This window comes from Podarcis melisellensis (assembly GCF_964234715.1).
Source record: "Podarcis melisellensis genome assembly, chromosome: 15".
Classification (NCBI taxonomy): domain Eukaryota; kingdom Metazoa; phylum Chordata; class Lepidosauria; order Squamata; family Lacertidae; genus Podarcis; species Podarcis melisellensis.
In genome coordinates this window covers 30649104-30665409 of record NC_138532.1, presented here as the reverse complement: position 1 = coordinate 30665409, position 16306 = coordinate 30649104, and the positions used below count along the sequence as shown (strand labels likewise).

The window sequence follows — 16306 nt, the reverse complement described above, 5'->3', positions numbered from 1 at the left end:
AAATCTTGCAGATGAGCTCATTCTTTTGTGATGCTGAGGAGGACACCGAAGTGGCCAGCTGCCATCTTACAAAGAAACTTGCCTGAAGATTTCAGTGACAGAATCCTCTATCACAGTCTAACCCTCACCGGGTACAGGGCCCCAAGGATTGGAGGGGGCTCAGGGCACCATCCAGACTGACCCTCCCAAAAAAACCCAGAAGAATATCCTCTGCGGATGAGCCAGTATGGTGTAGTGGTTAAGAGCGGTAGTCTCGTAATCTGGGGAACCGGGTTCGCTTCCCCGCTCCTCCACATGCAGCTGCTGGGTGACCTTGGGCCAGTCACACTTCTCTGAAGTCTCTCAGCCCCGCTCACCTCACAGAGTGTTTGTTGTGGGGGAGGAAGGGAAAGGAGAATGTTAGCCGCTTTGAAACTCCTGAAGGGGAGTGAAAGGCGGGATATCAAATCCAAACTCTTCTTCTTCTGCATTAGTGACAACATAGGAAGTGGCGTGGGGGGGGGAGGAGAGGATATACAGAGACCATCATCTGGCCACCAAATTTAATACACACCCCCATCTACTGGCCTTCTCAAACAGATGCTGGTTTTCTCTGAGGCTGAAATCAGGCCCAGTTCCCAGCATGCATACGGCCTGCGGTGGTGTGGGGGGGGGTGGAAACCAGCAAAAGGCTCGGGCTGGGGAGGGGGGGTGGGAAGCAACACAATTTTTCGTGACCGATTGCTCCAACAAATAACATCCCTGCAATTACCTCTCCCCATGTTCTATATCTGTTCCTCTTCCTCCCTTCCCTTCCCTTCCCTCCTTCCCAGCCCCCCAGGTGCAGAAAGAGCTGCAGGGCTGACAGGAAATAAAAGTGGGCATCTGGAATATTTTAGCGTCACGCTCTCTGGAAGGGGGAGGGGGAGGTGATATATGGCCCTGGCGATCTCATCAGAGGAGAGCGGGAGCTGGCAAGGCGCCTGTGCTTTATGATGCTCCCGCTTGATAAAGATGGCAGGTCAGTCCATTTCCCCAGCAGCCAGCGAGTGCCATATTCTCACCTACGCAGTAGGGAGGGAGGGATGGAGAGAGGAGGAGAAGGAAGGGAAGAGACGAGAACGGAGGGCTGTTGTTTCTACCAGCTAGATTTACCCACCATTTTGGCCTCCAGCAATGCCCAGCTTGTGTCTCTATAAAGATGCAGCGGCAAATCGAGGCACGAAGGTGTCCTCGTTTTGCCTTCTTGTCCGCTCCTCGCGGCTATACTCTCCTTGACTGTGGAGGCTCCACCAGGTGGAGCACAGCTCCACAAAAGGAACTGTGTTTTGGTTTTTGAGCTCCCTTTGTTTTTCATGTGGCTCTTATCCGAAGGGCTATTCCGCAGCATATGTGCAACAGCCGGCTTGCTCCCGGTCAGAGCAGAGGGAACAGAAGCGAATATGGGCAGAGCGTTGGGAGAAATGTCCTAACAGCAAACACTGTTTGACCGTGACACGGGATGCCCTGAGAGGCTGCAGGATTTCCTCCGCAGGAGCAAGGACTTGACGGCCGTTTGCTGGAGTTGCATCTTGCATTGACTAGGAGGGCTGCATTAGATGACCTGCAGTGTGTCTTCAAACTACAAGGCCTCTATGTTTCATATGTTTGTGCAATACAAATGCACCCAAATCCCTGCCATCTGAAGCGGTACATTCCAGGATCCCACCACTCCATTCAAAACCGGGTGCAGAAGGACACAAACTTAACTAGCGTCCACCACCACGTCTTGTGCCAGTGAGTTCCATAAGTTTGCCTTTGTACGGTGTGAGGGAGTACCTAGTACTCCCTCCCCTTTTTGTGAGTTCTGAACATAAGGCCCACATTTCATCAGCTTCCCCTCAAGTTTTAGTATTATGAGGAACGGGGCGGGGGGGGGGGAGTCCCATTTTCCATATGATTCATAAGAACTTAAGAGCCTGCTGGGTCAGACCAAAGGCCCATCTAGTCCAGCGCCCTGCTCTGACAGAGACCAATCAGATGCCCCTATGGGGAGCCCAAAAGCAGGATTGGGGCCCAAGATCGCTCTCTCCTACTGTGGCTTCCAGCAACCGGCATTCAGAGGCATCACTGCAGCCGACTGCGGAAGCAAGAGCAAAGCCGTTCAGAATTTTATGACCAGCTATCATGTCCTTCCTTGGGCCCAAGACACATGTATATTTTAATACGCTTTAATGAGCATTCAGGAGCCTTCACCCATTCAGTTAACGTCCATTGTCACTGTTTATAGGTTTTGATTTTGCTTCGTTAAAGATCACCAAGCTCCCTCTCCAGGTGGCACAAAATGGGATATTTCCTCACCTGCCCAGATACCAGCCAGCACAGCTAAATTCAGGTACAACTCCTCCCCCCACCATGACACAGCTGGCAATACTATGGGGGTGTGAAAACTCCTTCCAGCACCCCCTCAACTCTCTGCATTATCTTCCTCCTCCTGCTCCCCTCAAACACACACACACACCCCATAATTTCCATCCCCTTCCCCCATCTCTGCCCTCCGGTGAAACTGAAAGAGATTAACATGTCAGCGTTCTTAACCAGGTAAGCAGAAGAGCTTATTTATTGCATCTATAGCCCACTTTTTTCCTCCAAGGAGTACATGGTTCACCCCCTCCTCAGTTAATCCCAACAACGACCCTGTGAGGGAAGTTCAGAGGCTGTGAATGACTCCAAGGTCACCCAGTGAGCTTCATGGCTGAGTGGGGATTTGAACCCTGATCTCCCAAGTCTTAGTCTGATACTCTAACCACCACACCACACTGGCCTCCTAGAGTACCTCTGCTACGTGGCAGCTCTATAAACTAAGTAGGCAAATAAATATGGGTGAAGCCAAATGCCTCTTAGAGAAGGATTTGAAATATTTTCCTTGAAACGTAAATTCCTTTTATTCTGGATGGCTTGGATGTTTCAGTGTGTCGTCAACCACTTTGTGATTTTTTCCTTTGAAATATAAAGCGATATAGAAATGAAAGTGATAATCATCTTGATAAATGGCACCTAGACATTCTGTGGCGATGACCGTAACGGAGGTTTAAGGCGGCATTTGGAAATTAGCTTATTCTGTATATCTGAATTTCTAACTCTGGCTAGCAGCCATCAACAACCCTCTCCTCCCTGAATGCAAGAACATTTTAAACTAGTTTGTTTCTATTACTTGGCCGCCCTGAGCCCGGCCTTGGCTGGGGAGGGCGGGGTATAAATAAAAATTATTATTATTATTATTATTGGCATTTTATAATGCTGCAAGCAGCCTTGAATCCCAAGTTGGGACAATGGCAGGATATAAATACATATAACGACAACAACCTTTATCAGTTTCACCATAGATGAGAGGGGGGACAGGGAACTCAGATGGGAATCATAGACTTGTAGAGTCGGAAGGGACCACAAGGGTCATCTTGCTCAACCCCTTGCAATGCAGGAATCTTTTGCCCAAGGTGGGGCTCGAACCCAGGACTTTGAGATTAAGAGTCTCATGCTCTACTCAACAACAACTAAGGCAGGGAGGGAGGAGTCTGTGGCCCTCCTCAAGACGCTGCTGCAGGACTCGAACTCGCAGCCCTACAACACCCAAAGGGTGCCAGGTTAGGGGAGTGAAAGAAAGCCATTTCCAAATGTGGACGACTTTTTGGAAGATGAGGAACAGACTTCAGATCAAGCGCATCTGATCGCTGATGACACGCAACACGGGGAAGCTGGCAGGGGTTGCTCTTACAACTCTATTTTTCCTGGAGGGCCATCAATTGATTTTAAGAACCTGCTACAAATGCATTTGAAGACCTGAGCCTTCGCCTTTCGCAAAGGTGCACCGCTAACAGGATGGAGCCCAAAAAAGCACTCTGAGACAAATTTCACACAGGCCATCAAGCTGTGAGTCAGAAACCCAAAATATCTCAGAAGCAGGTTGCTGGGAACCACAGGAGGGGCAAGAGCTCCTCTGCACAAATCCTGCTTGGAGGTTTCCCACTGCGAGAACGGGGTGCTGGACTAGATGGGCCACTGGCCTGATCCAGCAGGACCCTTCTTAAGTTCGGAGGTTCTTAAGAGTGAAGGACAATGTCAACACGGAATCTCCTAGCTCACTTTGGAAGCAACTTCACTCTAGCACTTGCATGGGAAAGATCTGTGTGCTTCCGAATATTGTGGGACTCCAACTCCCATCAGTCCCCAGCCGACATACCCAATGGTCCAGGGATGATGGGAGTTGGATGCCAAAAACATCTGGAGGGCTGCGGGTGTTTCACCATCCCTGCTGTAGGGACCAAAACCTTCCCAAACCCTCTTAAAGGTTTGTTTGCTGATTTCTGTACCCTTGCAGCCACGGTGACTTCTATAAAACAAAGTGGGTCAGTTGAAATCTTAATGGCTAGGGAAGTCAGCATAGAGGTTAAGGGTAGAGTCTGGGCACCTGGAGGTCAATTGCTTTATCTGTTTAAACCCCATGGAAACCCATTTCTGCACCGAAACAGCAACCAATATCACATTACGTTCCCTCTTAGACCCGCAGTATGCCCATTTCCATGGATGACTTCATCTTTATCATTCATGCCATAGGTTGACACAAACCCATCCATTCTTAAGGAAATCAGCCCTGAGTGGTCACTGGAAGGACAGATCCTGAAGCTGAGACTCCAATACTATGGCCACCTCATGAGAAGAGAAGACTCCCTGGAAAAGACCCTGATGTTGGGAAAGATGGAGGGCACAAGGAGAAGGGGACGACAGAGGACAAGATGGCTGGACAGTGTTCTCGAAGCTACCAGCATGAGTCTGACCAAACTGTGGGAGGCAGTGGAAGACAGGAGTGCCTGGCGTGCTCTGGCCCATGGGGTCACGAAGAGTCGGACACGACTAAACAACTAAACAACAAGTCATGATGGCTCTTCTCTGCCTCCACAGTGGGAGGCAGCAATGCTTCTGAATACTAGTTGCTGGAAACCACAGGAGAGGAGAATGCTCTTGTGTTGGGGTTCTGCTTAAGGGGTTTTCCAGAAAGAGGCCCCGGTGAAAACAGGATGCTGGACAGTATGGGCCACTGGCCTGATCCAGCAGGCTCTTCTTATGTTCTTATGCACTTAACCCAGCTTCTCATTTTATTTTATTTTTGCCTCGAGGGAAGGCCACATCTGCAAGAGTTTGGACTGGGGGGGCAGGATTATAGCTTCATTTTATCTGACTTCACCCCTGCTCCCTACCAGCCCCTTTCTGAATCCTGACAAATGGGAGCAGGTTCACAGGTTGTCAACCCAGCCTAAAGGAATGTGTAAACAGGATGTTGCAGTGATTCAGCTTAAGCCCCAAGGCAAATTCTTTGGAGATGCATAGGAGAGGAGAAAATTGTTTCCAGGAATCTGAGGCAAGTCTCCTCTCTCTCTCTCCCCCTCTCTCCTTCAAGCCCCCACCCCACCAGCCCTCCATACCCCATGGGAAAAGAAAGCCCTCCAGCAATAAAGAGGGTGGGGAGTACAGACTCCCCACCTCCCATGAAAGTTGCTCCAACACAGCTTAAACTGTTTCACAAGAGAGGCTGGTTATGCCTCTTGCCACTAAATTCTAGGTCCTTCGTTCACAGATATAGAATCACAGAATCTTAAAGTTGGAAGGGGGCACAAGGGTCATCTAGCCCAACCCCGCTGCCGCCACCATGCAGGAATCACAGCTAAGGAATCGCTGGCAGGTGATCCATCCCCTTGATCATTTCATGGAATCAAAGAGCTGGAAGGGACCCCGAGGATCATCTAGTCCAACCCCCTGCAATGCAGGAATATGCAGCTGCCCCATATGGGGATTGAACCTGCAACCTTGGCATTATCAGCACCACGCTCTAACCAACTGAGCTATCCATCCAACCTCTGTTGAAAAACCTCCAGTAAAGGAGAGTCCATCTTCCCAGGTAATCTGTGCCACTGTCAAACAGCTCTTACTGCCAGAAAGCACCTTCTAATGCTTAGTGAGAATCTCCTTTCTTGTCATTTGGAACAGCAGAAAACAAGCTTGCTCAATCTTCCACGGGACAGCCCTTCAGGTCGTTGGCTACCACGTCACCTCTCCGTCTTCTCTTATCTGGGCTAAACACAGCCAACTGCATCAATCATTCCTCATAAGGCTTGGTTCTCAAGCCCTTTCATCATCTCGCTCGCCCTCCTCTGCACACCATCCAGCTTGTCGACATCCTTCTTAAACTGAGGTGCCCAGAACTGGGCACAGAGCTCCAGGCAGGAGAACAGAGTGGTGCTGTACTCTATATATATCCCGTTCCCTGTCATTTACAAGATGGTTGCCATGCCACGAGCCACAAATTTGTACTGGATATTAATATAATACTCAAAATTTCTATTTTGGTCCCAAAACTGAGGCCTCCCATCAAGGGAAGAGAGAGAGAGAGAGAGAGAGAGAGAGAGAGAGAGAGAGAGAGAGAGAGAGAGAATATATATGTGCTTCACTAAAGCTAATATAATTGCTAATGTGGACGACCATCTGCATCATCAGACACAAGATGCTGGTCCTTTCATCTGATGAAGTGGACGAGAGTCTGCAAAATCTGGTGCCGTAATTAAAGGGTCAACGTTCGAGGATCTACAGCAGGGCTGGGGATCTTCTGTGGGTCTAAGAAGGGCAACATCCCCTTCTGGGAACGCCAAATGCCAGCAGTGAGCATGGCCGGGGAAGGGAAAGGGGAGCAGCAACAAATCCAGATGTTACCCAAGCGAGTTTCTACACGCCCTTCTTGATCCTCCGGCCAGACAAACGAGAGGCATTGTCAAGAGTTCAAGGACACAGTCCAGCCAAGCAAAAACACTGGGGCCAGTGAGAGGCGTGGCTGGGAAGAGGGTGTGCGGCTGGGGTGCATTTGGCCCCGTGGCTTCAGGTTGCCCACCTGGGTCTTAGGATTCTGCTGCTGATTCTTCTGCAACACATAGCCGCTGAAAGTCTGAAACAGGGAGCGAACGAGGAGGGTGCGGCTGCAGAGGCAGATTTAGAGGAGTGCAACCAGTTCACTGGGCACCAAGCCGAGAGGGCATCGCAGGAGGTACCACGACAATGCTGAACTATGGAAAGCAAAAGGCGGTGGGGTGCTGAATTTTGGCAGTACACAGGGTGCCGCTGAAACTTTAAAGCCCAAAGTCCGCCACTGGCAGCTGATTCACAGGGGGCCCAGAACACACCTGCAAGTTCCCCACCTGTATATAGCTACTCCAGTGGACCAAACTGAAACCCTCTTTGGCATTTCAGCAGATTTCATGCCAAAAGACTCTTCTTGGAAGCCTTGTTTGTCCCCACAAATGTCTGGTATACTGCATCTGGACAGGGAGGTTCCACTGAGCCTTCACGGTCGCTGGATAAGGAGTCACATCCTGGCCAATTGCTGTGGCTGGGTTGGTCCTCCACAAATTTGTCAAACTCATCTTTTTCAAAGCCATCTGTTCTTTTGGCCATCCTCACATTCTTGGGGTGGCAGATTCCACCCGTCAGGATGTCACATAGACGAGGGAGAAAGGTTGTTTTCTGCTGCTCCAGAGCAGCGGACATGGAGCAATGGATCCAAACTACAAGAAATAAGATTCCACCTAAACATTAGGAAGAACTTCCTGACAGTAAAAGCTGTTTGACAGTGGAATTTGCTGCCAAGGAGTGTGGTGGAGTCTCCTTCTTTGGAGGTCTTTAAGCAGAGGCTTGACAACCATATGTCAGGAGTGCTCTGATGGTGTTTCCTGCTTGGCAGGGGGTTGGACTCGATGGCCCTTGTGGTCTCTTCCAACTCTATGATTCTATGATTCTATGATAACCATTTCTTCATGTAGCACATGGCTAAACTATGGAACTCCCTCCCACAGGAGGCAGTGACAGCCACCAACTTGGATGGCTTTAAAAGAGGATAGGACAAATTCATGGAAGAGCAAAAGGCTACGCTGCGCCTCCGCAGTTGGAGGCAGCAGTGCTTCTGAATACCACTTGCTAGAAACCGCAGGAGGGGAGAGGGCTCTTGTGCTTGAATCCTGCTTGCTGGTTTCACAAAAAGAGGCATGTGGTTCACTGCTGCCAGAACAGGATGCTAGACTTGATGGTCCCTTGGCCTGATCCAGCACACTCTTCCGTTTTTATCAGTGACCACCACCAAGGACCAGTTGCAGCTCAGAAAACAGCTTTCCTTTTCATCGCTCTCAATTTTCAAGGGCTGAGATTCGGAGTGGGGGGTGGGAGATATGGATGATTCATATGAAAGCATACAAGGCGAAAGACGAGCGGGAGCATTTATTTGTGGGGTGGGTCCCCAAGCACACATACACACCGATTTCGACCTCAAGCAATCACAGCTCGAAAACATTAAATATAGCAACCCTCTCCAATGAACACACATCGCCGGGGCCAAGAAGGAGAGTCCGCTGCAATTTGCAGCCAGCTCCTGTCCCCACCAACATCCCCAGACTCATCTGCCATCTGCTGGCCCAGGGAGGGGGGGCGGAGGCCCCCACCAATGAGCTCCCAGCCTACTTGTAAACTTAAGCGCGTAGAAAGCGACGCAGGCAGTAAAGCCCCGCGCTCCGACCCAGAGCTTTTGAACGCTGCGCCGTGATATATTATTAATCGTTTTTATAATGCGATGCCATAGATTGCTGTCGCTCGGGGCTCCGTTCCCATTCCTGGGGTTTGGCTGGGTGTAGGGGGAGAGGGAGGAAAGGGGGGCAGCAAGCTGATTCCCCCCCCCACTCACACACACCCTTCCACAGTGCAAGGAGAAGAGGCAGCTGCTGGAATAGCTAGCTGTACGCACATAGCAGACACACTACAGGGCTGTGCACAAGAGGGGTGATGCGGGAGCAGCAGGAAAACTGGAAGGCAGCAGAGCAAAAAGGGGAAAGTTGCCCCCCCCCACCAAGAATGGGGCACAGGTTCGGTTCGGGTCTGCAGGGACAAAACACCGGGTCCTCTCCAACGTTAGAGAAATGGGCAGATGAGAGACCAAATCAGGTCCCGTCATTCCTCTGCCTGGATGTAACCCATCGCCAGCCTCTTTGCCTCTTTTGGCAAAGCTACGTGTTTGACTGATGAGTAGTTTCCCCCCAGACCTGTGATAAATCCAGATTCCCTTGAAATGCACAGGTCGGGAGGAGGGGAGATGGAAGCTCAGCCCCACTGACAACTTCACCAGCACGTCCCCCCCCCACCCCCAGGAGTAAAGCCCTCTCCCCACCTCAGATCTCTCCCCTTCCCTCCTGCAAAAAGGATGAGTAAAAAAGAAGGCAGGCAGTCTCGTTTTTCTCGATTGCTGTGTACAAGACCAGACTTTCCCAACGGAGAGGTGCAAAGATTTGTATAGGGAGCCACTGTTACACGACAGGAAATGTCTTCATGTGTTTGTGTTGGGGGGGTCATTGCTTCCAAGAAGTCCCACACGCAGCACCCACCACGAACACCACCACCCCTTTGCACACACACAAAAACCAGTGGGGGGGGGGAGGCAATGGGGCACCGTGCACCTGCCCCAGATCTGCCAGAAACGCACAGCAATATTAAACACACAGCAATATTTCTGTTTTCCTTTGCTCCATACACAGGTCCTGAATTGCAACCGGTATTATAAGCACCACAGAGAAAGAAGTGTTTCTCATGCAATCCAACCTGCCTCTGACCGACACACACACACACCTAGCACAGTGAACCCCCAAAAAGCCAGTTTGCAAAGAGGAAAAGTGAGGGGGGTGTTGAATACATAGTATTGTCCGTGGTCCACTGCAGACAGATCAGGGAATCCACTCCCTGGGCAGAATGATGGTGCCAAAATCCCTAGCGGCTACTAGCCGTTTTGCAGTTCTAGAGGGAAGGGGTGATTCAGGTGCAAGGTTGCAAGAGACACCCACAAACTCTCTGTGGTCGTTGTGCCCCCCAAAAAACACACCCACCCACCCACAAATGAAGCTGGGGTCTCAGTGTAAACGCATTCAAGCCCAGGGTGGAGTAGTGCTTAGAGTGTCAGAGAAGGCCTGGGCAGATCCTGGTTGAAATCCCTACCAGGAGCGCACGGTTGCTGTCCTCAGCCTACCTCACAGGGTTGGCACAAGGGTAGGGGCAGCTTGAGCACTTTAGGGGTGGAAAGAGGGGAAAGACAAAGGAAGTGGGTAAGAGAAGGTGCCAGTCTAAGCTCCAGAAGCCAGATGCCAGTGTACACTCTGAATGACACACTGCCATGTATCGATTCCTTCCCCTGAAAGGGCTTAAAACCCCACAACACAACATAACACGGCCTCTAGGCATGTGCAGAGTGCCTTGTCCTCAGCGAGCCTCCACACACAAGCATCCTGGGCAGGGATTCCAGATAGCTGAACCCCTGGACCTATCTGCTTGGAACTTCTCTGCCAATGAACCACGTTGAGGACCCTGCCACACCATCAAGGGGCTGTTTAAATGGGGAGGGGGGTCTTTTTGGTACCGCAGGAAGTCAGCAGGAGGTTCAGAACCACTCCAGCAATTATCACAGAGAAGCCAGGGGAGGAAGATTGTTTCACAGCCATTAATCTTTGAGCCGGAGGGTGTGATCTCAGATTCAGCCATGTCTACATGGTCTCCCCCCGCCCCGCCCCCCCCCCCCCGCCCAGCACTGACATTCTTCCCTTCCCTCTTCCAATCAGAGGGGCAAATAACCTGCCATTATATGAAGCTTTGTTATTATTATTTTTAAAATGCACATATTCACAAACCTCTTCCATTGAGACAGGACGTGATAGCAAAAGTTGTGTCAGGGAAGACTAAGAGGCAAGCCCCTCTTTCTCCTAATGATCAGGGAGAATCCCACTCCCAAGAATGAAATAGCCCCTGCTGCAAAGAAGGAAGGGAGGGGGTTGATAAAGAAGGTATGTAGAACCTTCAGGTCCAGAAGTAGTCTACCTGTAAAGAAAAGCTGCTCCAGGGACCAGCAGCAAGGGGAGAGCTGTGTTGCTGTTTGTGGCCCCCCCATGGGTGAAGTGCTTCAAAAGGGGCATCTGCTAGGCACAAACCAAAGAAACCTTTGTGGTTTTTCCACACCTGCTAAGAAGTCAGCCAGTCAAGAGTTAATTTCGACAGCAGGATGGTTGGAGTGAGGGAAAGCCCTCTGCTTATGCTCAGAGGCTCCGCTTCATGGGACGAGGCTGAGACCCAACAATAAAATCAAGGGGTTGATATAGGCCTCGGCTTGCTCTCAACCTTGATGCGAGGAGAGGAAGGCACTCTGTACATGCCCCGTGCTCCTTTCCTTGTTAGCCTCAAACCACTCCACATGTTTTCATGTTTGAAGTTGTGTCGTTGTGTCCCAGATCTGAGCCCCCCTCCTTCAGAACTCCTTCAGAAGAAGTCTGGAGTTCCAGCTTCAATCAAAGGGAGGGAGGAGAGAGGGAGACAAAAGCCTGAATTAGGGGTTCATGGACGCCACCCCACTCCTCTCAGAGAGACTCACGTCAAGACTAGCAGCTACACCGACCCAAGAAGTCCATTCATCAGCTTCACATTTCTGCAGACAGCGGTAATCGAAATACACTCTGCAAATGCTCAGATGCCCAAGGGAAATCGAAATATTTATGTTTCCCCAGACAACAACCAACACGACACTTGGTCTGCTCAAGGGGGGGGGGTGTTCCACGGATGCTTGTTGGACTGGCTCCAAAATGCACTCTGCACATACCCCGAGGTATATACACCCCACACACAGACCTTTCTCCTACATTTCCGGACCACGAAAGAACAGCTCACTTGTCTGCTAGCGCCTAGCCCCCCAAAATGCAATCCAAGTTGAGCCGGGGTGCTCTCTGCACAGGCCCAGAGACACTCTTGTCTTTCCAAATTGTTTCTGGTTTCCAAAAAGCATGCTCCGGAGCCAAGGGACGAAACCCGCCCCGTCCTCCCTCCGCATCCGGCATAGGGGGGAAAACTCACCATGGCTGATCAGAGCCCCGATGCAGCAGAAAAGGGCGGCGGGTCCGGAGCGAGCCCTCCCCGCCGAGGCGGCCATGGCGGAATCCGGGTCGAGGCGTGGAGCGGGCAGAAGCGAAATCCAAGCACGTGCGAACGGAAAGACGAGCCCAAGCCGAGACGTGGGGAAGGGGGGGCGAGGTAAGGGGCGGGGCCACCCCGGAGACAAAGGTGGGGGGTCCAGAGGGAGATGGGCCAAGGAGGGGGGTCCCACCTGCTCCTTCCTCGAGCCACCCCAGATTTCCACCCAAGGGGGGGAGGGTCCCCCCTTTTTGTCTACCCCCACCAATATATATATATATCAAGAAGCTTGGGGCGAGAGGGAGGGGGAGCGAATCCCACGTGCAAACCCTGGCGAAATTGGTTCGAAAGAATCAGGGGGAGGCGATTGGGGGGTGTTAGGCAGTAATAATGGCAGGAGGGGAATCTGGGCGGGGGGGGGGAATACAAACGGATGGATGTGGGGAGAGAACAGGGCAGCCGGCGAAGTCTTGATGCAAAGCCCCTTTTAAAAAAAATCTTAGAGCCCCCCCAAATAAAAATGGCAAAGCCCCCAATAGGAAAAAAAATCAAATCCCCCCAATTAAAAATGGGGGGGCAGAGAAAAAAGTAGAGAGGATAGAAAACAAGAGAGCCCCGCCACACCAAAAAGTGTTGGGGGCGATTTGGGGGGTGGCGCTGCTATAATCCAAAGCGCTCCTGCTTCTCCGCCGGGGCGTCCGAGGAGGCGATCCGAAGGCCCGGCCTGCGAAGGGGCGTCCGAGGCAGGAGCCGGCCCGGGCGAGCGCCGAGCCGAGCCCGGGGAGAAGCGCCGCTCCGGCTGGCTCCTGCCTCGCCTCCCGGGTCCTCCTCCGCGGCGAGGCTGCGCCGATCTGAGCTCTCTGCCGGGAACGGCGAGCGCCGGAGAAACTCCCTCCGCCCCCCGCCAGCCGCCCACCCCTCCTCCTCCTCCTCCTCCGGGCCCCCGCTTTTCCTCCCATCACGTGTTTTCCCCAGAGTTTCTGCCGCCGTGTGCACGCCCCCCCCCCATTCCAGGGTCAGGATGCTTTTGCACACTCGCGTACACATTTCGGAGCGGGGGGGAGGTATAAGGCTGTGTATACGGTCTCCGGGGGAGGGTTTGCGCTCGGTGGCAGAGCGCGCGTGCTTTGAATGCAGAAGGACCCGCTTGCAATCCCCGGCGTCTCCAGGCAGGGATCCAGAAAACACCCCTGTCTCGGAAAGCCGGGGGAGCAGCTGCCGGCCCGTGTTCGGGGCTGGAGGCGTTAATGCTCTGGGTCTTAATGGGAAAGGGCGGTAACTCAAAGGTAAGGAACACCTGCTTGGCACGCAGAAAGCCCCTGGCAAGCCTCTGCCAGTCAGAGTAGACTGCGCCAGCATGGCGTAGTGCATGGGTTGGCAAACTAAGGCCCGGGGGCCGGAACCGGCCCAATCGCCTTCTAAATCGGAATCAGCGTGTTTTTACACGAGTAGAATGTGTGCTTTTATTTAAAATGCATATCTGGGCTATTTGTGGAGCATAGGAATTTGTTCATTTATTTTTTTCAAAATATAGTCCGGCCCCCCACAAGGTCTGAAGGACAGTGGACCGGCCCCCTGCTGAAAAAGTTTGCTGAACCCTGGCATAGTGGCTAGAGTGTTGGAGGAAGGAGACCAGGGGGAAGCAGCTGGAACCCCGGAGAGCTGCAACCATAGAATCATAGAACTGTAGAGTTGGAAGGGACCCTGAGGGTCATCTAGTCCAACCCCCTGCAATGCAGGAATCTTTTGCTCAATGTGAGACTCGAACCCATGACCAAGAGAGTAAGTCTCATGCTCTACCAACCAAGCTAAAGCTCAGTGTCTAGTCAGTGTGAGAGGGTAAAGGTAAAGGGACCCTTGACCATTAGGTCCAGTCACGGACGACTCTGGGCTTGCGGCGCTCATCTCGCTTTATTGGCCAAGGAAGCCGGCATAGTTTCCGGGTCATGCGGCCAGCATGACTAAGCTGCTTCTGGCAAACCAGAGCAGCACATGGAAACGCCGTTTACCTTCCCGCCGGAGCGGTACCTATTTATCTACTTGCACTTTTGACATACTTTCGAACTGCTAGGTCGGCAGGAGCAGGGACTGAGCAACAGGAGCTCACCCCGTCGCGGGGATTCGAACCGCCGACCTTCTGTTCGGCAAGTCCAAGGCTCTGTGGTTTAACCCATAGCGCCACCCTTGTAAGAGAGTACACAATGCTAACAGACTCGGCACCTTTTCCTACCTTCCCATTTATTTCATCCCATTATGCAGAGCAATGAGGACTAGAATCTTTGCATTATTTCTTGACGGGCAGAGCAACTGCTTTGCATGCAGAAGGTCCCCAGGTCAATCCAGGCAGCACCTCCAGGTAGGGCTGGGAGCACCCCCTGCCTGAAATCCCGGAGCTGTTGCCAGTCCATGTAGACAACACTGAAGCAGATGGACTGACGTTATAAGGTCTTAGGTTTGATCTCCAGGGGCATATTCAGTTTGGGCTGTGAATGCCACACACACACACACACACACACACACACACACACACACCAGACTTTATTTAACAAGATGTAAATATTGCTTGATGCCAAAATATGATATAACATATGATGTAGAATATTCACTTTAAAATTGCTATAAAAATAGACTTTAAGAATGTAAATGTAATTAATTCATTAAAATGTAGGGCAGAAATCAATAGATTTATTATGTGCTTTCTGGGGAGGGGAGTTTTAAACAGAAATTGAAAGCTGTACAGCAGAGGTGCCCGTCTAAAATCAAGAGGCAGACAGTTCCAGGGGATAGATGCTGCCGCACTAAAAGATCAGTGCGGAAAGATCAGCAGTACACATTATTTCCTTTTAAAGGGGAGGGAATAAAGATATTAAAGTCCAGAGTAAAAAATGACAACTGCTCCAGTACTGAATAGCATATTAGTTGTATTAGCAGTACTATTAATATTTCTTCATCTGAGATCTTAGGGTGGGTGACGCCAATCTAAAAATACAATATTAAAATAAACTGCAGGGTATAAATGTTATAATAATGATAGCCCTGTTGCACAAAGGTAACATTCTCACTTTTTCTCTCTCTCTGCCCATTTTTGCTTCTGGCCCTGCTCACTGCCTGCATGTGGCCCCTGGAAAATTTCCCAGAAGCGAATGCTTCCCTTTGAGAGAGAGAGAGAGAGAGAGAGAGAGAGAGAGAGAGAGAGAGAGAGAGAGAGAGAGAGAGATATCTTGGTCAGACTTACAAGGCTGGCTGGACAGTGTGGCCTTTTCTGACCCACTCATCAGTTTGAGAGATGGCCATGGGGCGGTCCTCAGGTGGCAGCATGGACTGCATCATTTCACAGGGGGCAGAACTGCAGTTTTGAATGCTCCCTTGTGGAAAAATTCTCCCTCTTAAGTATGAAACAAAGCCTGGTGGCCTAAACAGAACCCTTTTCTCCCTTGTGCTGTTCCCCTCCCCTCCATCTGCAAGGATTAATTGCAGGGAGGTGCTTTTTACAAAATGACATCACCCACCTGCTGTCTGAAGTGGTATGGTCCATTCTATCACCTCATTCATGCCTCCTGCTAAGGTTTCAATCCTTCACTATAACAGGGTTTTTTGCTAAATTGCTGCACTGTGGGGAGGGCTGTGCATGACCTCTTTGGACTCCCCGTTCTGCTCTGAACTCTTTTGTTGTTGCTGGGTTTGATGATAAATTGCAGTTTTATTACAATTCAATCCATCACATCCCAGGCCACAGCTATTCTGAACGAGGTGCAAGATGGGGAATCTTCTAAATAAAGAGAAATAAAGATGAGTGATTCAAACTTATTGACGTGTGTGTGTGTGTGTGTGTGTGTGTGATTATGATCCAGCTGCAGGCAGATTTATCTTGATGTGCAAATGGCTTTCACTGACAGGTAAGTGTCGTGTGAATGATCCAGAGATCCTGTCCTCTGCGCTGACAGTTTTGCACATTTATTTATTTTTTTATCTTCAGAAGCATTTCTGAACCACCTGTTTTTGTTTTGTTTGTTTTTTTAAAAGCTCTTAAATGGTGCAGGAAAATGCTTGCACGAAAATAGTGAAACAATAGTCATTGAAAAAACAAGAACAAAACCCAGAAATCTGGCAAGAACAGAGTCCAACCTCATGGGTCAGGGAAAGCATGACCAAAAATATATGTGCATGCCTTTAAAAATGTTTGAAGCAACTGATGGATGATGCTTTATATATGGCCGAGGAAAGGGTGCTCCATAGAACAGGCCCTCCATAGAACTGGATCCCCACCTCGTGATGTTTTGTAGGGTGCAGAGCTAGGAGTAACATTCCCCCAGATGTTCCACTA

The 16306-nt window shown here is 50.7% G+C and overlaps 1 protein-coding gene across 1 annotated transcript in view; it reads right to left on the bottom strand.

The window, feature by feature from the left end:
* The window catches only part of TMEM132E (transmembrane protein 132E), a 126725-nt gene extending 113902 nt beyond the window's left edge, over positions 1-12823 (bottom strand). Inside the window, exon 1 of the mRNA XM_081890248.1 lies at positions 11926-12823. Within this exon, the coding sequence (XP_081746374.1) occupies positions 11926-12001 (76 nt within the window). The 5' untranslated portion in view covers positions 12002-12823. The remainder of the gene's footprint in view (positions 1-11925) is intronic.
* Positions 12824-16306: the final 3483 nt, after the last annotated feature.